Raw genomic sequence first — 27,904 nt, 5'->3', positions numbered from 1 at the left:
GGTACAGTCAGAGAGCTGGCTGACAGATAAAAAGGAAGTATTTTAAGACACTTCAGAAAAGCACGTCACCCCTGGTCATTGTGATGTCCTCTACCTCAAACTTGGGATGCCTCTTCCAGAACTTTTACCTCAAAATTTACAGTATTAAGACAGTACATTTACATTTCAGCAAAGGCATGCTTGTTCACCAAGAGTTCCAGCACACTAACATTCAGAAAATTCACCTTAAAAACATATCCAGGTAGTAACTAGTTCTATCAAGCACAACCTGGCATACAAAAACATTTTTACATTACAAGGAAGTCTACTTACCTTGCTTCAAGGGTTAGATTTACCCCCCCAAAAGCCACAGAACACACTGTGCAATAGGAACACTGCAGCTGATTGGCCAAAAAATACCCTGGACGTGATCACACTGCCACTAGGTATCTTCATTCCATCTGTATTTATTGAAAAATATTTACATATTGATCACTATGCTATTAGCTGCTGTAATAGCTTCTTTACATAGAAGAGGTAATGAAGAACATTACACTGGGATGAAGGAAGAGTGGTAAAAATGTCTTTTCAAATGTCTCTTTTTTTTCCCCAAGCTGTCATAAGCAAAGAAAGTTCTCAGACTGAGTGTGCTGGAGTCCCACAGTGTGTGCGCCACAGATCAACAGCTTTGCTGACAATAGCGTCAGTGTTATCTTGAGGAATCTACAAAAGATCAGGGGAAGATGCCTTGTCAGAGTACTTTATTTGGACTGCTTAGTTTAAAATATTTACATTTCCAGTTCAGATTTTATTTCTTTTTAAAAAAGAAAACAAAACTAGAATCCCACCTTCCTACCCTACCATCCCACCATCCCTCAGTCCTACACGCATCATATTACCTCCAGGTTTTGGACAAAAGGCTTTTATTTACAAAATGGTAAGATGGCCACCCAGGCATCTCACACATCACACATCCCTAACCTGACATGAGACAGAACTTATACTGGCCATCCATGACCACAAATGTATCTAATCTAACTAAGCTGCATTACATCAGGATCCTGCAACCCTGCTGCAATGCCCATTACTATTCACAGAAGGAAAGTTCAGTGTCAGGTTCGTGATCCCATCCTTATATCAACAGAAAACATACCTTGAGTCTACAGATTCACACTCAGGCAAGGAGCAAAAAAGGTGTCAGAAACCAACCCTGAAAGGAGCTTCCACAAATATGAACCTAACCTCATCTGCACTTACTTTCACAGAAAAACCCTTTAGTATCACAAGGAATACTGTCAAATCTGTACAAACACAGATAACACGTTCCCCAAAGCCTAAAAATCATTTAATTCTATGAAAGCCTTACCTCCTGATAGAAAAAAACATTATTCTCATCTCTGCACATTTTCTCTTCACCTTTGTACCTCTACACTATTCTCAGTGAGTATCTTATGGTATGTTGCAATAGGCAAATTAACTTTAAGGCTGAACCACATTTTTATAAAGCATAAACGGTAATGCAAAGCACAACAGAGTACTTACATTTTCCAAAAACTGTGTGATCTTTTCTGCAGTATTCAGTGCTATTATCTTCATTTTAAAGGTTAATAATATCTCCACAGCAACAAAAACGAGAATCTTGCAGGACCCACTAATAACTTTGTCCCAAACTCTACAAAAAAAATGAAAAGGAATCACTAAACATTAATGTAGTGCTTATCTGCTTATTTATCTGCAAGAACAGTTTCTGTACAATCACCTTTTTCCAGATTTTTTTTTTTCTGAATAACAGCAATGTATTGAATTATTCAGGTCAGGGTAAATAAAAAGCATTTTATCAACTCCCAAATTTGTACAGAGGAGAGTGATGGCAAGGAGTAATGTATTGATTGGTGTTCTTGTTTAGAAATGGAACTGTTTACAAGTTCAAATACAAAAAGCAAATCTTGTTTTAATAGCCTGAACTGTGACAACTATTCTACAGTATACGGTAAAGGTGAGAATTTTTCCTAGTGCAAAAAAAGGAAACAACATTATTAGCATGCCTAATAAAGACACTCTTCAAACAGTTAAGTAGCTGAGAATAATACTGAACTACTACAGCTCAAGAAACTAAATATTCCAGATCATTGCTGTATGAGATACAAACATAATATATCAGTGGGACATAATCCATGACGTTTAAAATGCACACAAGGAACAATTAACTCTTTCGATCCATCCCAATCTGCACAGATTCTCTCAGAATTACCTAAGCACTCCTACCACTTGTATGAAACTGTACCTGGAGCTCACAGTTTTAACAAAATCTGCAGGGCAGGCCTCCAAAGGCTGCAAGTACTTTAGCAACAGAACTTGCATGAATATTAAAAGGGATCCACACTACTAAAGCAGCCTGCAACAATTTGAAATCATCCTTCAGCCAGCAGCTTGCTCAGGCCCAACTCAACAGGCTTGGGATGAAAGATTATCCAAAACCAGTGTGAAACCATCTGTCAGATGGCAGCTTTTATGGGCTTGCATTATTTTTAGTTCTTGAATTTTAAGAGCTGTGTCAGAAAGACTTTCTGAGAATTACTGTTCTTGCTCCTTTGGGCTACTTGTTAGAAGTGTTTCTCCTTCCAAATAAAAACATGGGGGGCAAAGATCACATACTGTCCTCCATCATCTCTGAATACAGTAATACTACCCAGAAAATATCATCTGCAGCTCACCTATAAACTTGGATCTACGGGTATACTTCTTCTAAAAACAATTCAATTTTTGTATGACCTTCTCTCTCAGAAGAATTTGCCCTTCAGCCTGGAGTGCCAGGAGAGCACAATGCAAGCATAGCATGAACTTTGACAGCTGAATTGAAGAGTAGGTATCACACCTTTAAGCAAGAAGAAGTTAAGAAGTAAGAGTCCAACAAAGAGTCGTGAAGATGATGAAGAGATTGGACCACCTCTCCTATGAGAGGCTGAGACACCTGGGACTGTTCAGCCTGGAGAAGGCTCAAGGGGGAACTCATTAATGCATAAATACTTGAAGAGAAGGTGCAAAAAGGATGGAGGCAGGCTCTTTTTTCTGTGGTGCCCAGTGACAGGACCAGAGGCAATGGGCACAAACTGAAACACAGAAGGTTCCCTCAGAACATCAGGAAACATTTTTTCACTGTGAGGGTGACTGAACACTTGCACAGGTTGCCCAGAGACGTGGAGTCTCCCTCCTTGGATACGTTCAAAAGTCACATGGACGTGGTCCTGAGCAACCAGCTCTAGGTGGCCCTGCTTGAGCAAGGGGGGTTGGTGGGACCAGATGACCTTCAGAGGTCCCTGCCAACCTCGACCCTTTTATGATCCTTTGTGAAAAGCTTTTATAATTCATAATGTGGAATGGTTGCTGCTATTACAGTGCTTATTTTTCAAACTGTGACTCAAGTCAATTATTTGTCAGTTTCTTAACCTTCTATTCACATAATTCCTTTGATACTATTTTCACAACTTCTCCATTCATAAAAAAGTTAGACTAGAATTTAACTTTTAATGAAGAAATGAGGAAAAGAATATGTAAAATCCTCAGGATTATTCTTACAAAAGAAGAACACAAAACCCCCACATGGACAGATGGGAAAAAAGGCCCTGCCAATTTCTTTCCCCTTTGCAATTTAGTTTTAATTCCCTGTCTCGCTATGATTAAAAATGAATATAATTCCCATATGGGCAGGAACAATAAATAATCCAAGATTAAAATCTTACTGCTTCCTTTATGGTTCAAGCATCCCAGGACAAGTGATCACTGTAAATATCACACTTATGTTGAAGTCAGGTCCAGAGATTTAAGCAAGGCTATGAGAAAACTGAGACCACACTCCTCTTCCACATTGTACAGGTCATCCCTGCCTACTTCTAATACATTTTCCTTCACAAACGTATCTGTTTAGAACCCAAGAACAGCTCCCCATGTGTTTCATGGGCATCAGAACTGTAATTATGAATGACAATACAGAGAGTAGTAGACCTCACAAACAGGAAAGAATTGTTAAAGTTCATATTAATGCTTATGTTAATTTGAATACAAACTTACTAAGCCGAATATAAAACACCCAGCTTGCTTTCATTATTTTGCTTCCAAGTCTCCTGACTTCAGTCTCCATAATTACACTACAGCAGGTTACATTTCATGCTCAGAAAACACTCTAATGTTTTCCTGCATTATTTAGCCTGATTCCAGAACAAATGTTTTAACAATGGCAAAACAGATGCAGTATCTAAATTACCAGTGCCTAACAAATTTTGGAAGAGGGTGCAGAGCAAAGTGGATGAGATGTCGGCACTAACCAGCTGTGTCTGCTGCGGTATTTTTCCCCTTAACATTTCCAGCTATTCTTACTCTCAATGCAACTCTACCAGTGACAGCGACAGGGGAATGACTGTGTGACACTGTGATAATCAGACCAGCAGTCAGCACCTTGTCTATACCAGCAGAGCCAGGAATAGCAACATAAACTGTGTTTACTTAGAATGGAAAAAAAACACAGCAGCTTCAAGAAAACATGCATTTTGATGACTCTATTCTAATATAGCAGCCTTTATACGTTGTATCTCTATTGATAACACAAGTATTTTACGTCCGCTTTTTAAAGAACAGCAAACACTTAAGATCAAGTATACTGTCAGAGATTGCAACTTTTTACTTATTTGTTGATACTCCTAGAGATGGGAAAACAACAGAAGCATCATGCAACTGTGCCTATAGCCCTACTCAGAAATGCTGAAAAAGGAAATATACACTAAATTAATTACAGTTTTTGTGACTATCATCCTCTGCGAAATGTAACAGTATTCAATTAACCATGGGAGCACTCGTGGAGGTATTTCTTGAACAGTGAAATAGTAGGAACAACCACAAGGAAAAATAAAAAGAAAAAGGAAGCTATGAAGGTAAAGAGCATGCCAATGATTATGCAAATTAAGCTGTTTACTTTTCACTGTGCTTTTTCTGTAGAGAAGATACATGTGTGTGCACATGTGTGAAGGCATGGCATTCTTAAGGCAGTTTCTCAGGTTCCTCAACAGCTACAGTGCAGTAGTATACAAAAAGCATCACAGCATTGCCGTACTCTCTTTTTCTGAAATAGTATCATTAATCTCACAGCTTTTTCCCCTCGACTTTTTTCCCCACAGCTTTTTGCCCCCTCGGTAAGCGCGCTCAACCTTATTCCTTGGTTCTGGTCTTCCAGTCATCCGTGCCAGAGCTGTTTAAACAGAACCAACGCTTGTTCCTCTGCCTGCACTTCTGGGTGTCCTTCCAAGGGTAACCAGGCATGGGGGGACACAACAAGGCCCACACAAGTCTCATCCTGATGTCATGTCATGAGCTTCTCTCCATCTGTTTCCAGAGCTGGGAAGCAGCTCAATTATTTAGACAAACTCAAACAGATTTAAGTTTCTCTATAGTAGTAGCTCACATGGACATTCTTATGCCCTCCCGCTCCATAGTAAATTTAATCAGTTTTCATATTTCTGTGGTGTCTACTAACAAATGACTTACATTTTTACAACTAGATGTAATTTATGCAGGACACAGAGATCACAGATGTCAAACCACAGAAGCCATGTATTAATACATGGGGTAGTGCCAGTTTGAAAGGCAGCCACAAGATTTCAGGAGAACTACCAAATACTTTGCCACAAACAAGTTACCAGAGGCCAATAGCCTAACACCACCCTATCAGCTATTACAGACCTGCGAATGCCAAGTCTTCAGTGCAGAACACAAACAATGGTAGTCAGGAGCATGATACGTGATTGGCAACATTAGGTCATAAAAAATGTTTGGCTTATTCACAATTATATCTGCAAAGCTGCACTACTTCTGTTGTAGCTGGATCATCTTGGGTGACTGTGCTGGAATAAACTGGCAGCCAAAGTGCTATTTTGCCTGTAGAGCTGAAGTCACAAACGGGACATCCAGCTTTAACAGTGGGGCCCTCCGGCTGGGGGCCCACACAGACCATTTGAAAGCTCTCCACACATGGGGCTTACTGAACAGACGACAAGATACGCTGTTGCAGAAATCGAGCAAACAGAGCAATGGTAAGCCTAAAACCAAAGGTGTGATTCAGTTCTCTCTCTGATTGAGATGCGAGTAAGCCTTTGTGTCCCTCTCAAGCCTGTGCTACAGGCTGGCTCATGTTCCAGGAAGCACTCTGTCTATATTCCAGGTGGGATAAAGAAGCTCTGAGGATATAGTGCCTTCAAAATGGCCGATCTGCTCCTCTCTTTTACCAGTGTGGCACCTTTAAGAAGTTTAAGAAGCTTGTCGCATAATATGTCAAGTGTATTAGGGCAAGCAAAGACACCGCATAAGCTCAAAGGAAAAGTTTCTACATGTTCATATACATGTTCCAAGCCTATTTAAATTAAACTGATGCATAAATTTTACCTATAGTAGAACTAGGAGAACTGAGCTGTAAAACAGTATTTATACTGAATGACAATGCCTGTCCGGAGTAAAGCCCGTATTATGTAACTTCATCTCACTGTTATTGGATAAAAGTTTTGCACAGCATATACAAATCTTGTACACCTTAAATAAAAAAGAAAACAACGAAATTTAGATTTAGCTGCCTGGCAGGGAAGACTACAGTTTATAGAAAGCAAGCAACCTCTATAAGAAATACAGTACTACATTGTAAGTTAAACTAAATCATAAAAGACTGAGCTCAGATCATCCCTCCCTTGATAAAAAAAAGTACGTAAAATTCACAGGAGAATTGGAGACCTGTTTTCAATTCTCAGCAGTTCCAACGCTGCCATTTGGATACATTTCAGATAAGCATTCGGGCTTCTAGATTCTAATCCAAACTGAATCTCCAAGCATTAATTAAGTTCATCTGTCACACGCTACCCATGAAGTATGTTATTTCCTTAGCAAATGAGGCCATTATGATTACAACTGAATAATTCAGAAACCTTAACTGGCAAGAAAAAGTGCACTTTTATCATGTTACTACAAGAACTGTTGGGAAAAGGAATTCCTGTGCCATCAGAATTACCAACACTGAAATTTGTTTTTACTCCAGAGTGATTCAAAAAGCCAATATTTTGACCTTTTCCATGAAAAAAAAAAAAAAGTATTTACAAAATTTCAGGTCATCAAAATATTCTGTTTCAGTAAGGTAAAATAGTATACGAGAAGGCTAAACAGTACAGTAACTAGATAAAATATTTTCTATAAAATGCACTGTTTTAAAAGGTAGAAGTTTGAAACTAAAGATTCTGACAAGATGAAATATGAAAATCCAAATTCTTCATCTAGATTTTTTCTTTTACACTATCAAGATGATACAGGTCCATCAAATGTTCAATTTTCAACAGAAATTTTTTTAAAAATACCCTGAATCTTCCAATAGCAAAATGGCTCTGATGCAAATTCCTCTTTCAGATCTAGTTCTCAGTTATAAAACCTAGTAGCAAAATTAAATCACATAAGCTCTAAATAAAAATGCCTCCTAGAAGGCATGCAAAGAGGTTCCTAATGCAGTAGTTCGCAAAGGCTATTTCAGATCACAGAAGCATATAGAAAAAAAGGCATGAAGACATTGGCAAGTCCCAGGTAGAGCAGCCACTTCTACTGACAAATTGCATTAAGTTTCACACAGAGGAAGCACAATAAAACAAGGTTGGATGAAGCTTTGAGCAACCTGGTCTAGTGGAAGGTGTCCCTGCTCATGGTATAGGGGTTGGAACTAGATGATTTTTAAGGTCTCTTCCTACCTAAACCATTCTATGATTCTAAGGTCAATCATTATCTGCTGAAAGCAACTACAAATGCAAATGTCAAATAGAGATACAGGCAAACCACATGTGTTCAGTTGCTTTTAAGGATGTAACAAGCATTTTATACAGGCTTACATAATTTCTGTAGCCATAAAAGAAGTAAAAGCTTTTAACCACCACATCATGCACAAACAGAACAGAGATGACTATTTCAGAGCCTATGGGTGCTTGATGAGAAGAACTCGCTATGTAATAATTATCGTGCTGCACACGGCATAACACCCAAAGATCTACCACCAAATTTTTCAATTTTGGTTCAAAAAATTGTTTTCTCAGGCATATTCCTTGCTAGCACTAGAACATACACAACCTCAAAGATCACTGTACCACAAGACTGGAGAGCATGATTTCTAAACTTATAGCTTGTTTCCTAAAACCCCCTTATTTTCATAAGGGCAAATAAAACATTTTTAAAAACAGCTGTTCCCCACTTTCCTTCATGAAATGTGAAGTACCAAATAAGCAACCAAGACTGTATTCACTATTCAGATTACAGCCAACTTTACTGCCATAAAGCATTTAGGGCAACTAAGATGATTAAGGGCTTGGAGCACCTCCCTTATGAGGAAAGGCTGAGAGAGCTGGGACTCTTTAGCCTGGAGAAGAGAAGGCTGAGGGGAGACCTTATCATGGCATACAAGTATCTAAAGGGTGGGTTGAAGGAGGATGGAGCCAGGCTCTTTTCATTGGTTCCAAGTGACAGGACGAGGGGCAATGGGCACAAGTTAGAACACAGGAAGTTCCGTTCAAATACACAGAAACAGTTCTTTACGGTGAGGGTGACAGAGCACTGGAACAGGCTGCCCAGGGAGGTTGTGGAGTCCCCTTCTCTGGAGATTTTCAAGACCCGCCTGGATGCAGTCCTGAGTAATGTGCTCTAGGCAATCCTGCTTTAGCAGGAGAGTTGGACTAGATGATCTCTAGAGGTCCCTTCCAACTCTGATAATTCTGTGATTCTGTGATTTTCTACAGAGCATTTTACAAAGCTCTGTTTTCACAGTAGGTTCCTATACTAGTATCCTGGTTTCAGCTGGGAAAAAGTTAATTTTATTTGTAGCGACTGCTGTGAAAGGAATGTTAAGAATGCATATTGTTTCAGTTGTTGCTAGGTGATGTTTATGCTATTCAAGGACTCTTTTCAGTTTCCCATAGAAGCTGAGAAGAAGCCTAGGCAGAACGATGGAATGGCCAATGGAATATTCCGTACCATAGATGTCATGCTCAGTATATAAATGGGGGTTGGCCGGGGGGGGGGGGGGGGAGGGGGCAGGAATCTGTGATCACTGCTTGGGACAGTGTCAATTCTCACCAGCTGGTGAAAATGACTTGTGTCATTATTATTATTATTTTCCTTTTCTGCTATTGTTCTATTAAACTGTTTTTATCTCAACCCATGAGGTTTTTTCCTTTCCCTCTCCCTTCCTTTTCTCCCTCCTCTCCCCGCCCTTCTGGAGGAAAGGGGGAGAACTGCAAGCAGCTTCATGGTCCTAGTTTCTGGCTGGGGTCAAACTACAGACAACCAGCCACTGAAATCCTGGGGGTGCTGGAGTAAAACTTCCCCTGGCCCTTGTTACTTCTCCAAGTTTTAAGGTGGCTGAAAACAAAACCATTATTTTGTGCCATCTCCTACTCAGCTAATAGCAACTCCTGTTAATGCAGGAAGGATACGCTTCTCTACATCTAGACTGAATTTTCCCGCTTTCCGTGAGTTCTCAGACAGCAGAATTAGAGAAATCATACAAGCTTCATTTCAAAGGCCCTTTAGTGAAGTGCCATGCACAACAGTTTTCCCCTTTTAAAAGCTGGACAGCCTATCTCCAGCCATAGAATCCCACTATAACACAATACTTCATTAACTTTGAAATACTCAACATGACCTAGTACTTTTAAAAATAAACATTCCCAAAATCTTTTTCATCTAATGATAGCACAGTATTATAATCACTCCCTAAGTGAGGATGTTGGTTAAAAAGCCTGAAAATTGACTACCATTCAGCTATCTATCATTGAGAGGAGATTTAGAGTTTTAATTCCTAGAAGGCATTAAGTGTCTAACAGAATCAGCCGCTATATTTAACTGCATCCTTTTTTAATTTCAGTGTGAGAAATGATCACACAGAGATTATCTTGTGTCAGTAACAAGTGGAATCAAATTAAATTCTCCTATTTCCAAGTCAACAATAAAGTTAACTCCATAATCATACAGATAAAGTAAGGAAAGCTCTTTGCCTGCTAGTGATGACAAAAAATTACTATGTAACTACAAATAGAAAGAAAAAAGAAAACTTGCCTCTGTAAACTGGACTCGGGTAAACAGCCTGCAAAACACTTTTTAAACCAAAGATCGTAAGGGAGTTTGCTCATTGCAGCACATGCTTTCAGATGCATCAAAAGTCTGTTATCTTCAATGTTCAAATACTGCTCCAGAAGTTTTGGCTGAGAAAGGAATTGGAAAATTTTAGATAACTCACACCAGAGTACCCTCCACAGTCAACGCACACTGTAAGACAAGAAGTGTCTCAAAAATTAACAAAATCAAATAAAATAGCATGTTAAACTAACAAACTTGCATTATTTTAACTAAAAACATGATGTTCCAAAATACAAGTGTTGCTGATTTTTGCAATTAACTAATTAAGTACTTTACTAAACAAACAACCCCAGTTTCCTTAAATTGCTGACCACTAGCAGAACTTCTAAAATACACAGTATTCCCTAACACAAGGAGGTGTTTGAGAGCTTAAGGCAATGCAGATATTAAACCTGCACTAATTACTGCTACCTTCACAAGTAAGATTGAGTTTCATTCACCTCAAACCTAATCGCCTTAGCACACGTCAAAAATAAATAAAAAAAAAAAAATCTACACACTATGCAGCAAAACCCAGAAAATCAATTCTGAGATTAAATCCCTGTGCAACATATTAAAAGCTTGACGTTTATTTCTTGTTTGAAAGTCCAAAGTATTTAGAAAGGCCAACAGAACAGCATAAGATAGAGATGAAAAATAAATAATTCTCATTTTGTTTAAATTCTAATGTAACACAACATACATTTTCATAAATTCAAGAGTGCCTTTATGGTTTTTATCATAATTAGGTAAACAGCTATTGACTTCAGCTGCCAAAGGGCAAAACCCACTTCCTTTGTCCATACTCTAACATCCAGAGTCTTGGTACAACATTTGTATTAAAATAAAAACTTAGAGTGAGGGAGACACCTGTACTCCCTATGTAGTGAGTGCACGCACTTTCTTTAAAAACGTTCCTCTGTCCTTTGAAAGGAATTACAGAAATTGGCATAATTTAATGTATCACTTCCAGCAATAGAAGGTAGGTTTAAAAAGCATTTCTTACTTCAAAACGAGTAAAAAAGGACATGCATAATATTCTGCAACAAATTTTCATTCAGTGATTGCTAGTGGCAAAGGAACTCAGATACTTTCACCTCAGTGGATATTGTTAAATATAAGGTTTCTTACCTTTTAAGACTATTTGAAGAATTACAAAAGTTTTTGTATAATGAAGCAAATTTTATAAGCACGCATTTTCTTTACAATCAAATTTTAACTTTATAAACCAGTAAAATAGAAATTCAAAATTAATATTCTATGAGAGCATTTAAATGTTCGATGCCTGAAGAACTCTATTCCACTTATAACTTAATTTGCAACATACTGTTTTTCTGAAGATGTAGTACCCTGCTCCGTTTATAAAGCAAAACAATTGTGCTTTGTCTATCATCCAATAAGCAGCATATGAATGCCAGAGATGCAGCCTAAAAAGTAGCAGACATAAATCAAGATGTTCTTAACATTGTGACATCTTTAATTGTTTAAAATAAAGAAAATTCTTAACTGACCGATTTGTGAGAAATATAATTCAACTAGATACAATGTAAACTTTAGCTAAACTAAAAAGAAAATAAGATGTAACTGAAAACTACCATGTAGCAAACAAAAACAATTTCTAGTGTTATTTTAGGCAAAGCATCCTACAGGACAGTACAACCACAATGCAAAAACCACTCGTCCCGTTTTCTCAGAACGGTCAGTAGAACAGAATCCAAGGGTGTCATCTCTGACACTCTAGTTGTCTCCATATATTAATGCCTTCCATGACTTCCTCCTCTCTCCTTTATAGCTCTCCTCACAAAAAAAAAAAAAAAAGGTATTTTTTCCTTACCAATTGTTGTAAAGAATCTTTGTGCTTGCTGTTCAGCTGATTCACAAAGCAACTGACAAGCCAATAGCATTCTATAGGATCCTCCACCATTTCCTCCATTGCTTTAGCAATAGCAAGAAACACTTCATCTTCAGGTTCCTGGAAAAAGCCAAAAAAGTGACCTATGCAGAAGTACTGGATAAGCTGATTTAAACTCTTATGTTCCTTTTCCCTGCTATTTGGGAAAACAAACAGGATTCAACATAAACAAAGAGCTATTCTGACATTCATAAATAAAACATTGGTCAGCAGCTGCATTATGGTGACAGATACCTATCAAAAGCAAAACAAATAAGACTTGTCTTGTTTTTAAAACCAGAGCATACAACAGGAGTTTGGAACAACTCTGATTCAAAGTTCTCAAATGTTACATCCTAACAAGGTACCGATAATTCTACTTCTATGTCCCACATTATACTGCATAGCAGCAGAATTTTTCATCCTATTCCTTGCTAAGGTCCAAACAGGCCCCACAAACACCTCTTTCATGGATGTTACAGTTACTGAAAAAAAATAATGCAGCCATGAGCTATAGCCTACCTTCAACATATAGAAAATCATTTGGTTTGAGATAAACATCTTCCTAGAGACAAATAAGTATCTTTTACAGGTGGTGAGTATCTTATTCCCCACAATACGTGACCAGAAGCATGTGATGGGCATGCCATCATCTTTTCTCCAGAGGATAGACTTTCCTAACAGAAATATCAGCATGACTAAACCAGGTAATGACTGCACATAGTGTAGATGGAGGTGAGCTAATTCTAAACCAACTAGACCTCAGATCAACAGCCAGCTCAGGAAGTCTCTAAACTGGGAAGATGCACATGGAAAGTTTCTATATCTGCCTTGTTTCTTACAGTCTTCCTTACACAGGCAGTACTGACTACATTAGGAGGCAGGGTAACAAGCTAGATATGTATCCAGAGTCTGATCTACTGTAATCATCAGCAGCAGTAAGCTATAGTATCACGGGCTTTTGCACAGATTACAACTCATGCAAAACACATGAATAGTCTAAATACTACCAAGGATATGCCTCTGCTGCACTGACTGCTGCAAAACACAAACACCCCTTCTTAAACTCTCTGCTTTCAGATACACAAAACATACAGATCATGGAAGTCTGCTAAATGACTCAAACACTTCAAAATATTTAGACCAATCCAACATCATTTTTATACTCCTTCTGCCTCCACACTAGAACATGTGCATTACTATCAAGCAGTAACCTCTTACAAGTTTAAGGGGACAGGGACTGCACTGAAAACGGGCTGGCATGAAAAGAGAACCAATGCTTTCTGCAGCAAAACAAACACAAGTTACAGGACTAATAACTGTGAAACTGCTAAACACCATCTCTATTAAACCCCATCACAGTATTGAGAGCAGCTAGTGCTCTGGGATGCACTGACAAAACACTTGCTCAGAAAGCAATACTGCCCTAGAACAGATAAATTTTCAGGTCACTGGGTCACACGCCAAGATCAAGGAAACTTCTCCATAGGAAACTTGCAGGGTAGGACGGCCACATTCCAAGGCAATGGTAAGGGCATAGAAAGTGTCTCCGTCCCATGACAAGAAAGTGCTGTATACAATCCTCCTGTCAAAAATACTACTGGATTTTCCACATTAACTTTTTTTAAATGTTTAACCTTTTTTAAGTTCTTATGTCAAATTTTGTTATTACAGATGAAAGATAACAAAGTAAGCTGGGCTAGAGTGAACATGGATAAATTAACATTAAATACAGGATAAAATCCACTTCAGAAAGTCCCATGACTCCTTTCATCACCCTCTCATTCATAGAAGCTTATACGTAAGATCAAAACATTGTTTTTATCATCACACTATAGACTTATCATCAAAACACAGACTCATCTACCCATATGTGAGTACACTGTAAACTACAGAGTACACGCATTACCTGACAGAAGGCTGGATCAGTTCAGACTAACAGAAATTGAAGGTCAGTACATTAAAGAATAGATTTAAAAACAAGTAATTTAAACATATGATGTAATTTGCAATAAATAGCTGCTTGTACTGGCTCTGAATTATGTTTGTTCCAGGACATTTAAGAATCTATGAGCTCCAGTAAGATTACATCATTTTCATATCAGTGCTATAAAGAAACTGAAGTGTACTAGAGTACAAAAGGCTTGAAGCCTAGCAGGTAGAATACACAAAAGAGATTTTAAGGCATAAATTCTTACATAAGTACTTAGGGGAAGAAGAAAAGAAAAGCACTTGACTGAAGTCCCTTATTTTATACTAGTACTTCTCTGTTTTCCATTCACTTTACTTTGTTTATCTATATGCATTTGTGGGGCTACTTGCAGTTCAGTTTCTCACAGGTTTATAGTTTGAACTTAAATAAAATACTGTATTCAAAAGACTGTAAAAACGACAACTTACCAAAGGAAAAGCCAAGTTTCGAGGCAATTTTCCTGATTCCAGTTGATGTATGCGGAGGAAAACATCAACCTGTGGGGTAGTATCATTAATAAAACGAATTACAGAAAGAGCATGGTGTATATCCCAGTACTGCTCCTTCCGGTATTTCATCACCAAAGCATGAGATTCATGGTGAGGAGGAATAATTCCTAAAAAAAAAAAAAAAAAAAATAATAAAAAAAAAAAATTAAAAAAAGGGATAAGCAACTGTAAAGAGAAAAAACAGAGCACTCAAACTCCCTTTCCAAGAGATCTGCCTAAATTCAATTTCTACTACAACTCCAGCCTACAGAAATTTAGGACCTGGCACTGCAGTTTGTTTACAAACTTGGTCACAGAACACAGGGAGAAAATTCTACAAAACTGGAAGGTAATGGACCAAGAAAGCACTTTAGCATTATATTTATAAATACAAATTTCCTATATTAACTGAGCATAGGCAAAAATCTACCCTTAAGACTATTGTTTCTCAAGCTCTTCTACAGATTTTTAGGAAATGACCACTAACTCTTTTGTACACCATATCAGTATGCTGATTAGAAATGTCATTGCTGGGATAGATGGAGAACAACTTAATTGCTTTACTCTCCCTCTCCAACAAGGTTTCTTTATTTTTAAATTGTGAATCTTACTTGTTAGTTGTTTATACCTACCTGTAGTTTTTAATACAGTCCTAGTTGCACATTTGTATCCAGCTTCCATTTATTTCAAAAACAAAGTGGACGCAGAATAACTTTTATATACATTAGCTGCTAATGTCCTCAAATTCTACACTTTGAGATGACCAGAGAATATATACATACAACTAATGCAAAGATACTGTAAATTCCAGTCTTATTTAATCTACTGTTAGATCTCTGCCAGAAAATTCTTTATTCACTGTATTATAGAGATTAATCCTCTCTAAAACAACGTTCAAAAATAAAATCAATCACATTGGTTGAATCAGTTACAGATTAAAATTTAAGAATACCACCCAAATACTTTGCAAGGTAAGGTTTTTTTACTTTTTTAGCACAACACAAATATTTTTCTAGTTTCCTAGGAGGAAAAATAAAAAAGAGAAAAAAAAGCATCTAAGTAGAGAGGCAGAGAAAATTAAACTGTTTATGACCTTCAGAAGAGATGCTCAACATTTCACTTGATACTTCCCTTCACTCAAGACTCGATCTTGCCATGCACTGATGTTCACAACAAAACTGTCACAGGCTTCAACGGAAATAAGATCTTACATACACCAAAGCAAAAAAAATGCCACTTCCATATCACTAGTGGAGCAGAATTTTTTCCCATTGTAGAAACCCATGAGAACAAAACATTCTTCAAAAATCAGTTCTGAAACAGGCTACCTGCTGCTTTTATCTCTCATTGGAAGAAAAAAATATTTCTGTCAAGTGTTAACACATGAAATGGCTGAGTTTTAGTAACAAGCTTAATAGACAGAAAATGATCTTTTATTTTCCAACTGCAAACCTGTCTGCATTTCAAAAGCTGGGGCAGAGCAAGACATTTTTCACATTATGCAAAAACAGAGTCAGCATCATGATTTTGTATGTACATACTGCCAACTGTTTTCCTCAAGTACAGAAGACTACCTCAAGCAGACAGAAAAGAAGCTTGAACAACACAGGGATGTCTAGAAACCATCATGAGTCATACCTGAACAGGAAGTTAACAGAGACATCGCTGACACACCACATAACCTGGGACAGCACTGAGCCTTGGTATGTGTCTGAGATAATTTTGCTGACAGGACAGAATTCCTTTTGTTAAACAATTAATATTATTTAGAGGAGATTTAACACCTCCCACTAGCAATGGGCTGGGCTATTGTTCCAATCATTTAGGGAGAAATATTTTGCATGGCTTTTGTGAATACCAGCTTTTCTAACGAGTGTTAACACTGAGATGCAGCATAAGAAAGTCCTTGTACCTCTGTTCACCCAAGGAGTATACAGAATGACAGTATGTGTACTTGAGACAAATCACTCTGGGTTTAAAATACAAAATCCTTTAAAAACATTAATATAATTTTCCATACAGTTAACTCAGAGGGTGTTTTGTGTTATGATTCACAAATCATCCTATCTAAAACAGTCAAAGATAGACCACTGGCTCTGCAGTGAGCTACAAGTTTGCCAAGAGACCCTATTCTGCTATTATAATTTTGGCTGAAGGATCTTGTACTGAGTAACTTGTTCAAACCTCCTACACTACACTTCCTACTACTAATATTTTAAAGGATGCTGACTACTTTACTAGGGTGCAAGGTGCAAGAATCTTTTTCATCCTAAAATTAGTACTCTAACGGCAGAGACTTTTATCAAGTAGGATTACTCTGTTAGTTCAATGACCAAGAACTTCAATTTTTATAATTACATCTTGCACCTTCTGCACACTGTTCATTTACTACCTCTCCCAAAGAAAGGCTTACAAATCCAAATAATCAGGAATAAGAAGCCACAATTTTTAACTTGTAGAAAATGGGAGGGGAAAAAAAAGAAGAAAAAAATCAAAAGATTGTTTTAAACTCAGCTAAAACTTTCTAATACGTTATTTCAAACTCCAAACACTGCAGTGGAACATGGAGACCAAGGAGGAAAACAGAAGACATCTACTTGAACGTTGTTCAAGATCATGGCACAGCCTGAGATAAATAAACATCTTGAAACAGAAGAACACTGTTTCGCAAAATACTCATTCTGAGGTAGGAGCCACCAATCTTCCTCACTCTGAATCACATGCCAAAATCTTCATGTAAAAGAGATATATGGGACCCGTATCGCATATTCTGGAGAGCCAAAGGACAATGAAGAAGTAGGATAGTTCACAGACAGCAAAAGACAGCAGCTTCCAAGCCAACCTGCAGACTGATGTTGCTGGTCTCTCCCTGATGAAAAAACATTTTGGATATCAGCACCCTTCTTGCTAGCGCAGCCGTGGTAATGCATGACTGATCATGACAGCGACAACCCAGCTTTTCAAAAGTGGCACAATGCTTCACCACCAAAACTATGCTAAATCACATTTCTCTTCCAGAGATTCAGTCAGGCAATGAGTCTTCACACTCAATCCGGCAGTGCTTCTCTAGATGCAGGAACTCTAAGGGAAATCCTCCAGATACCTTGTAAGGGTCAGAACTCCTGGACCTTCCGCAACCTCTCCCGACTCCAAGTGACGTGACCTTGCATCTAGTAAACCCAACACACTTGACCAGTTACTGCAAAGTCATTAGTACTTTTGAATTAGTCATCTGACTAACGCACTGCAAGGAAAACAGAATCTATTTATAGGGGTTTTTTTTTTATGGTTTCTGGGTTTACCATAACTCGTCTCTGGCCTCGTAACTTCTTCAATGGCAAATGCCATTTAAAGCCACAAGCAAAAGCAGAAGAAATCAAGATTTTATAGAACACAAAGCTTCTCTTTAGAATAAATATCCTTTACATACCTTGCCCGTTTTTTTTTTTTTTAAGTTGGATCATAGCTTTACTTCAACTTAATTGTCTGTTATTTTAGGAACAGACCTGAATATCTTATCAGGTATCAGTGACTCAATAATCCACCTTTCAAATCCATGTTATAAATTTACTTGGATAATGTTACAAAATTAAATATAGAAATAGACTCTTCTAGGTACACTTCAGCAAAAGTTCTCAAAAACTATGCATGGAATATTGTTTCATAATTGCCGTTGTGCATCCTAGGTGAATACAAAAATAGGCTAAATATGTATCAGTAGGCAAGGTAGTACAGAATAATCCACGTAATTTACTATCTAAAGAAAAAAAAAAAAAATACACCTTCCTACATACTGATTTCTACAGAGGATCACAGATGTTATATTTCATACCTAAAAGCACTTTCCATACCAGTATACGATACATGGATGGGAGAGGAAACCTTTGACTAAATGTGCAAAGTTTCTCAATATCTGTAGAGAAATAAAGAGGGGGGAAAAAAGTTAAGGTAAATTTAAATATAATTATAAATAAGTTTCAGTCTCTGATCTACCCAACTATGACAAAACCTTAGCTGCAGATCAAAATCTCCACTTTCAGCATATATTATCAACAAGTGCTTTCACTGCTTCAATTGAGAATAGAACGTACCCAATAAACTGCAACAACTTTGAAAAATATATATGTTGGCTTGATTTACAATAAAACTACCCTAGGTTTCACCAGGAAGAAACCGCACCATTTTTAGAGACATTTTGTAAATTGTGTTGCTCTGTCAAAACAATTAAGGGCTTTGTTAAAAGGACATTTATCTTTCTGTTCTGTTAGAGATGGGGCACTCCTCAGGGACCAACAGCAATAACAAAATCTTCATTGTTTTGAGGTTAGATGGAATTAACAGCATAAGACGATATATTTTCAGATTAAAACTGCTTTCATTAAAAAACATTTAGTTTCTTGGGCATAGAGAATGAGAGAAGAAAAGAAACAAGCAAGCAGACAACAGTTTTAATAGTTTTAAAAATCAGATTTTCAGATCTTTGAAACACAAAGGACTGCTAGTAATAGCTGAGAGATTAGTGGTAAAAGATGCAAAACTTAAATGAGTACTAAGCACAGCAAGTAAAAATTTTCCATTACTCCCTCCCCAGCCCCAAATCACCAAAGTAACAGAGGAAACAGTGAAATCAACTTGCCCAACCGGTCATCTTTTAACAGAATTTCAAGTGACTTCTTTTCTTCAACTCCACGAAATCCCACTTTTTCATAATACACTGAGCGGAAGTTTCTCTGAGAGTCGTCAGCCATGACTGATTCCTTCTGGAGAAATAGTAATTCCCCTTAAGACTTACAAGAATACATTCCTACTGTGTTAAGGTCAAGTACTGATAAAAGTTGACTGCCTATGTCTCTATAGTACTAATAAAACCTACAGAATATGAAAATCTTCCAAGATTTTTTTCATCATATGCTAACATAGACAATTGTAAAAATAATTGAACCTAAACAAGGTCTAAAGATATCCAATTTCCAAACAAAACACAAGGATTTTATATTTTTTTTATTACTGTAGTAAATTATACTACTTTTCCAAAAGCTTAAAAAAAATATATGCTTAGTCTTTTATGCAATATTGTGCATTTCAAAACCTCTATAAAAATACAGTTAAAAGGGACAAAATTTTGGCTACTGAAACCCTAATCAAGTGCAACTGTAACCCAAATAAGTAAAATCAACAGGTTTCATACTCACCAGACAAGGTAACCAGAAGCAAGGACAAGCTAACGTTGGCCTCAGTAGCACAGAGGTGACAGGAATGAATAAGGCCAGGTACGTAGGTTTGTTCTCAAGTTGAAGATTTGAATTAAATGTTCATGTTGTTATCAGGTGCTGTAACAGCCACAGTCTTGAGCTTGTGATTCCAGTACTAAAAAGAAATAAATGTCTCATCCCTATACTGGAAACAATGGTAAATTGCAGTGAGTACTCTGTGTTTTATGACAAATCTAACTGACATTTCAATTCAGCTCAACCTTCTAAATATCAATTCTCTCTCCTCTACAAGGTTGCAAGTATGGGAAGGTTCTGTTTTTTAACTCAAAGGAGTAAAAACAATCTTAACTTTTATGCCCAATGACAGCAGCAAAATTTGGAGAAAAATAATTTGAGTGAGGAGCAACGAGTGAATTATGCACTGAAAAGCTTTTAGTTAGCTTTAGTCAGAATTCAGTTAAATTCTTCTTTCCCTTGCTGAACCAAAGCCTGTATCAGGAGCAAAGCATTTGCATATATAAACAAAGGCCACAATTTTGCAAATAATGCACATATTTAAATTTGTACACCCACTAGGCCTATTTCAAATTAAGTCCATTTTTAGTGCTTTGTAGGATCTGGGCCAAGACAGAAAAATATAAACCAGCAAAGGACTGAATTAATGCTTTCTGAGATAGCCCAAATACTATCTCAAAACCAGAGAAAAAAAAATATTTACATTACTTGCAAGACATTCCAGTTGTGCACTAATCTTATGAAGACAACTGGGACGTTCACGTATTGTGCATTTAAGGGTCCAATGATTAGAGTGTTTACTACTTACACTGCAGCCATGTGTAAAAGCAGACTTATGACGGTACAGACACTCAACTACATTTAAAATGTTTGAAATTTTTAAAATCAGAATTTAATATGTGCTATTTAGAAAACATTTAGCCCGTACCACTTGCAGCAAGCTGACAGTAGAGTCACAGAACAGAAACAATAAATAGCATTTGAAAAATAACAGCATGATCTGTAAGAAAGGAACGCTATTTTAATAATTTTAAACTATCACTATACCAGCAGTACATTTGATTTACTCAGTGGAAAAAAGGAGGAACACTGTTTCCTCCCTCCACATTTAGGATATGTATTTTCACACCAGGAAAACAACTGATGTTCCAATCTTTTCACGTATCCTCGATAAACTGGAAAAAGGAAGGGAGAAAACAAATCCCTAGCCAGCTCACTGGAAGCGTTACGTACAAAAGGGTACAATTAACTCATCCTGTCTTCAAAGATTAATGCTTTTTCGGCCTTAATAGCACTTTTCAACGTATTACTAAATTTCAAGCCAGGTGATTTTTAACAGCAGCGATGAAACATAAACGCAGAGCAGAGGGCCCGCGGGGATGCCGGCACTCTCCTGCCCCGGGGCAGGCGGCCCTCCCTTCCCCCGACCGAGCCAAACCGCGGGCGCAGCCTCGCCAGGCCGGAGGGCACCGACCCCCACCCGGCCCCGACAGCAAGGGCCTCGGCCACCCGTTCCGGGCTTTGGGGCTGCGGTACCCGCTCCCCGTTACATTTCCAAAGGAAAGCACGGACGCGGTCGGGCACACGATGGCTTACCCGCTCCCCCACCCCTCCTCCTCACACGCGCACACACACCCCCTCTCCTGCAGGCGAGGCGGGGCGGAGACAGACCACCGAGCCAGCTGCGGAGGGCCGGCGGCGGAGAGGCGCGGAGCAAGGGGGGGGGACTCGGGAAAAGGGATGAGAGCGGTGCCGGTGACAGACAGCCCCCGCCTCCCCTCCCCCCCGCGCTGCACCGGAACCCCACCGCAGCCCCACGGCACCTCCAGCAGGCGGACGCGGCCCCAGGGCGCGGACTCAGGCGCATGCGCAGACCGCGGCCCGCCCCGGCAGCTGGCGCCGGCGGGGCGGAGCGGGGCGGGGCGGGGTGTTGGGACCCCCGCCCACCGGTAGAGCCACGTGCTCAACGGCCGGGGCCGGGGCCGGCGCGCGGGGGCGGGGCCGGCCGCCCCTCAGAGGGGCGAGGGTCCGTTGACGGGCCGTTCGCTAGTGTCTCGGGGTTCCCTCATCCCTCAGAGCTGGGTCCCCCTTCCTCGCTCCTCCCCGGATTTCACGGGGCAGGTTCGGGCTGCCAGAGGAGAGCAGCAGCATCCCTGGTAGGCCTGTCTCAAGGTGACACCGCAGGTCCAGTCCGTTTTGACGGAACAGGCTGTGTGTGCCCAGTATGGAATTATATAGAGCAGCGATCTGGAAGGTACAGTGCTGGCGTGAGACCCACCGATAATGCTCATCGAGAAGGGCATAACTCTTTTCCCATAACGCTGAGCCCGTGAAGAATAGCAAAGAATGTTATTGCCTGCACCATGTTATTTACTATAATAGGTATGCTTAGCATTTTGGCCTATGCACTGTGACATCTAGGGACATTTTATTCAGATTAATCTCTAGGAAGCTACGTGCATTTTCCAAAACCAAGATTTACTCACTCACGTGAGCAGAGTATTTGATGCTATAACTCCCACCCCTCAAAACACACAAAGGACCTAGATCTCGCTGCAGGAAGCAATGCTCAAAAATCAACCCGTGCTGCCAAAAGCATGGGACATCAAACCAATAGTGTGGATTTATTTGGATTTTTTTTTAGTTGTTGGTGATGTGTTTCTTCAGATCTTTGAGATCTTGCCAGCCTCAAGGAGTGTAGTGATAAGACGAGGGGTAACAGTTTTAAACTGAAAGAGGGTAGATTTTGAGTAGCTATTAGGAAGAAATTCTTTACTGTGAGGATGGTGAGGCACTGGAACAGATTGTCCAGGGAAGTTGTGGATGCCCCATCCCTGGACGTGTTCAAGGCCAGGCTGGATGGGACTTTGAGCAACCTGGTCTAGTGAGGGGTGTCCCTGCCCATGGCAGGGGAGTTGGAACTGGATGATCTCTAAGGTCCCTTCCAAGTCTGATCATTCTATGATTCTATGATTGCAAGGACTAGGCAGCTGCTTTAAATAGGAGCTGAGGTTTCAGCTCATTGTCCCTTTCCAGGAGCAGAAACTTGAACAAGACCATTGAACACCTGAGTTAGCAACACCAAGATTTCGAAGTACTAGGGCCCTCCCTTAGTCCTCTTGGATTAAGTGGCCTATTTTCAAATGCACAGAACATCCCATTATCTTAATCTTGCCCAATGCTTTCAAAACGCCAAGGGGAAAGTATGCTGTTGCAGAATGCACATGCTTCTGTTGAACCCAGTTCACACAGGAGTGTTTTTGTTGTGTCAGTGCAAGGCCTAGCATGTTTCCTGAAGTAATTCTGTACAGCAGCAGGTGGCAGCCTGGTGCCATTTTTTGCCATTTTTGGCTTCTTGACCTCAAATACATTTTTTATCGATAGATGGCACTTGTCTCTGGATGAGATCTGCTTGGTGCTGTTGGGAGTAAACCAGTATCACAAGGTTCAGAAAACAGCTACTGAAATTCAATCAGATCTCTATCATTTTTAAGTATTCATTTTTGGCCTTGTCAAGATGTATTACATAGCTACTGTGGTGCTCTAAAAAAAGGCTGAAGCTAGGACAATGTATTTCAGCACTAATTTATTGTACAGCAGATACAGCAATATTTTAAGCAGTTGAGTGACCAGACATTGTGCTATGGATTTGCATTATATTAATGTTAACAATTATGGCATTGCTAAAAGTTCCTAATTAGGGCCTGAAAGATTTAGCTGCATAAAAATATAGCATAAAAATAATGCCTGCCCTGAAAACCATTAAAATTAATGCACTCCCCCTAGTAAAGTTGCTAAACCCCACAGACAGAAAGCTTCTTAATCATGTTACTTATACAGACAGATTTTCTTAATGGTGCCTGTAAACAGTTTCTAAGATATAGGTAATAGGTTATAGTGGGATCCCATCCAAAGTCAGTTGTAAATATGACTACCAGCATTATGTTTAGGCCAGTGGGAAATGAATTAAAGAATTTAATTTGAGACTTTTCAAACCGCAAATGAAATTAAAAGCATAGGTTGAACATGAACTACTAATGACTACAATTATTATTATGCGATGACACATACACAGTGAAACAAACATGGCTAACCTAATTTTTTAGAAAGACAGCCATGCACAGAGTTGGACTTTCTTACTTTAACAGCCTTATTTTTTTGAACTGCCCTTCTACATCCGCCTGCACTGAAAATAGCTAAATAACTCTATATGCTGTAAATCAGTGTTGTAAAGATCACAGGTGAATCTTAAATATTTCATTTGAGAAATTTTACATTTTCATAAACCAAATAATGACCTTGTTTTCCTTTGTCTAGTGACATAAAGTATCTTCATTCTTATTGATGGAATCTCTTTGTCGCCACTGTAAATGAAAGCAGAATTTCATCATGAATAGCTGCAGGTGTCAATCAGCCAAGTGGAGGACTGTGTTTATAATAAAATTGATTGATAATAAAATTGATTGATTAATACATCATTAATCAATAATACCTTCCTAGGCATCTGTCCAAACCATTATAACATAAACATTGAATTTTTTAAACTGCAATAACATCAGAAAAGGTAGCACACATAAAAAATAAAAGGGAAACAGGTTTGGAATTGGCTTGGGATTATCTGAGATAGCAGAGCCAAACTAATCAGTACCCTGCTAGTATACTGCATCTCTTGTTTTTATCTGTGACTTTGAGTCTTACTGTGTTTGTATTTTGTAGTGATATGTTTATATTGCACAAGTGAATTACTCACTGACATACAAAGACACATGAAGAGAAAGCCAAACAGGTATTGCTAATGGTTTTTATTGCAAAATACAAACTTCATTGTGTCCATGGTTCTTCATGAAAAGCAATGCTTTTGCTATTAAAACTGGAATAATTTTATGGGAGCGATATGCTGCTGAGTATTACAGCTCTTGGAAAGTCTTCAGGGTTTCAGTCTCTCTTGTATGACCGATCTATCAGTGGAATTACGGATGATTATCAGAAGCACGTTTGTTATGTGAATTTATCAAAAGAAGTTGAAAATGCAAAGCAACAGAATGTCAATTTTACGCAGCATGGAGGTCTATATTTGCATCGCATTATAACACATGCTGTGACATACAAAAAGTCAGTGCAGTTTTCAGGTGGGTTTCATTTGCTCTGAGATGTCTGAAGATGCACTTTTTTTTTTTTTAAGACACTTGTCTGATAATATCTTCACAGAGTATCAAAAAAAGTGTATACCTTCAGCCTGCTAATGCACCGTCCCTTGTTCCTATTGCAATAGGAGATGATTGGTGTTCAGGCAGAGTTACAAGTTTGCTCATTTCACCTTTTCTAAGATATCATCTCCTGTTTCTTCAGAAGCATGAATAGTTCCAGATGGTGACCAGAGCTGTGTTAGAGGAAAGGACAATTTACTTATACATTCATATAACCTTTTTATTATGAACATCCGCAGATCTAGAAAAGCTTAGCCCCATTTCCTGGCCAAAGCAGTATCACTGTGTTGTTTACATTCTACCTGAGAGAAGAATGCAAATGTTGGAGCTATAAATGTTCACAACATAATCCCTTGTTGAAGTGAGATGGAAAAAAAATAACACTCTAGGGTAATAAAAATATCATAAAACTGTTCGGCAGCAGAAGAGAATTCAGCCTTTTATTTTAGCATGGCAGCACAACAGGCAGGTCTGTCTCCAAGCAGACCAAACACTGCCTCTGTAATCATGAATACGCATCCTCAGATGACAGCAAGAAGGCTTATGGAGCTGAAAACAGCATAAGGAGCAGCTGAACTTGGAAAGCTGAGTTCAAATGTGTCCTGCTTCCCTGTTCTCTCATCCTGCTAGAGAATGAGAGTGCTTCAGAGGTGACATGCTTTTTTCTGCAGAGATACACAGAAACTGCAAGACAATTACGAAGAAAATAACAAATTGCCTTTGCTTATTCCAAACATAAAGGAAATAGGATCTGTGTTAAGATTATGTTAGTGATTTTTTAGGATAACGTCTTCTGGATTCTAGTCATAACTTCGATTTGTTGCTTAACCTCTGATATCAACTGTGCCTGTCCTAATTATTCTTCTACCAACCTTATTAGTAGCTGTATTAAGGATAAGGTTGATGTTTCTGTCTGAAAAAGGCTTGCAAGTTTTTAAATAGCACCAAAAATATGTTTTGTGCTGTCAGTGAGCATGGCACATTTGGGGCATTACACAATAATTAATAAATAATCCACAATCATCTTATCTCAGTTTTGTTACTCTTTAATTGAGAAGTGACAATGAGGTGACAATGCGACAAAGATCGGTCAGTTTAGGGACAGTGGGAAAATTAAATTATACAGTTTAGGGACAGTGGGAAAATTAAATTATACACCTTCAGAAGCCTAATCAAGAGATTTGGTATATGGATGAAGTATAGTTATTATGATCAGTATATATGGTTAGAGATGGATAAAAAATTGTGGTAGTATGTAGATATCTGCCACAAAATGAAAAAGCAAGTAGGAATTAGGAATGGGCTTCAGTCTTTGCAATATTTCTCCTTGTATCAGAGCCACAAATGTGCCCAGAAGCTAATTCAAGGTCACAAGCTGGATATGGTAGGTAGATTCTGTATTCCTCACTCAACCAAGTGTGCCCAAAACTTTAGGGCCTGGGCAAACTGTGTGGTGCATTGGACTGAACAAGGTAGGGTAGGGTTTTACTGCTGAGTCCTGTGACCCAGGATGGAGATGGGGACGGTTTGTTTCAGTCCCTGGGCATATTTGAACCAGACATTCTCTAAAACAAGCCTAGCCCAGACAGAGTTTCAAGTCATCATTTCAACAGCCAAAATTGCAGAAGCCAATCAGACGTTGCTCACCGTTGCTCACCATTGCTGCCCTCCTCGGCCAGGACCTGCACTGAGAACATCACCCGGCTAGCTGCTTGCACATTTGGCCATGGAAATGAGTTCGAGCTCTGACCTGCTCCCTGGGACCAAAGGCAAGAGCCTGACCCAGTGGCTTCACTGGGACCAGTAATGTAAGGGTGAGAGGATCAGATGCAACCAAAGCAACACAGCAGACGCAGCACTCGTACCTCCAAAGAATAATTTGTCACTCAATCACCTTCTTTCAGAAAGACTGCCTACCACGGGGGAGGGGAGCCTTGTACACAAGCAGTCTTTTGATCTCGGTGGAGCTCAGAGGGCTTTGCTAGCGCATTCATTTAAAGGATTGAGCAGCAACGAATTAATGACTCTAAATTATATCAGTCATGGTTTGGAGGCTTGTTTTAGTATATGAGGACAAGTTGCTAAAGTGGAACGGCAGAGTGATGTTTATTTTGTGATAGGACAAAGTAGTCTCACCTCTCTCCTGATCGTGGTTTTCTGTGTCAGCTTTCTAAATCTGAATTTCTATAGTCATTAAAGGTGCTACCAATGTCCTGCTTTCTGGTTGTTGTGCAGAATAATGGAAAGCTGTAAAAATCATCACAGAACAATTTACCTCATAAATTTCCGAATTACACTAGGATGATTATCATCTGCCTCTCCAGGTAACAGTTTGCAGCTATTACCATTGAGAACTTGCCAGTGAGAACTGAAAGGGATATTCTCTGAAGGTTTTTTGACCAGGAGTTCTTGCCAAAGTGAGCAGTGTGAACTAGAGGGTGGAGACAAATACATTCCTCTAACATCCTTGCTCAAAATACACAACAGAACTTCAGTTTTGTGCTAACTGACTTGGACTTTTTCAGGCTGATTGATTATTTTAGTGGTTTTCTGGTCAGCACATAGACCTGATGCTAATTTTATCAGCTTGGTTTTAAATCAATGCATGGAGAGTGCAGTGTCTCTCACCTTCCCCTCCATAGATGGAATTACGCAAAATGTATTCCCTTAGATAAAGCTGTTCGTATTGGCTTTGGTGTTGCTAGCACTTTTCTAAACTGATGAATTTGAACTTAGACTGTGGAGACAACCCTAGCTTATTTGGCATTCACAAACCTCAGCAGCATATTAGGCATTAATTATATATGACTAATTATATTAATTATAACGAATGAGAATTATATTAGGTTTAAGAACTATTTAAAGGGAACTTGAAATTAAAGCAGCAGGATTTAGTATCTGGCTGTCATGGACTTGTTCTGCGTGGCTTTGGGCAGCATGGTTTGCCATTCTCTCTCTAGTTT

The 27,904-nt window shown here is 38.9% G+C and overlaps 1 protein-coding gene across 1 annotated transcript; it reads right to left on the bottom strand.

The window, feature by feature from the left end:
* Positions 1 to 347: 347 nt before the first annotated feature.
* On the bottom strand, positions 348 to 19,254 carry LOC309686720 (TBC1 domain family member 7-like; the record flags this gene model as incomplete). Its single annotated transcript, XM_082499467.1, has 7 exons — positions 348 to 702; positions 1,522 to 1,651; positions 10,096 to 10,241; positions 11,990 to 12,127; positions 14,447 to 14,634; positions 18,339 to 18,419; positions 19,143 to 19,254. 7 exons carry the CDS (start codon positions 19,252 to 19,254, stop codon positions 616 to 618), a joined length of 882 nt encoding a protein of 293 aa, XP_082355593.1. The 3' UTR covers positions 348 to 615.
* Between the last annotated feature and the right edge of the window lie 8,650 nt (positions 19,255 to 27,904).

This window comes from Vanellus vanellus (genome assembly GCF_965231255.1).
Source record: "Vanellus vanellus genome assembly, chromosome: 2".
NCBI classification, from domain to species: Eukaryota; Metazoa; Chordata; class Aves; order Charadriiformes; family Charadriidae; genus Vanellus; species Vanellus vanellus.
Note: the sequence above shows the minus strand (reverse complement) of the source record. Positions and strands in the feature narration are given on the sequence as shown.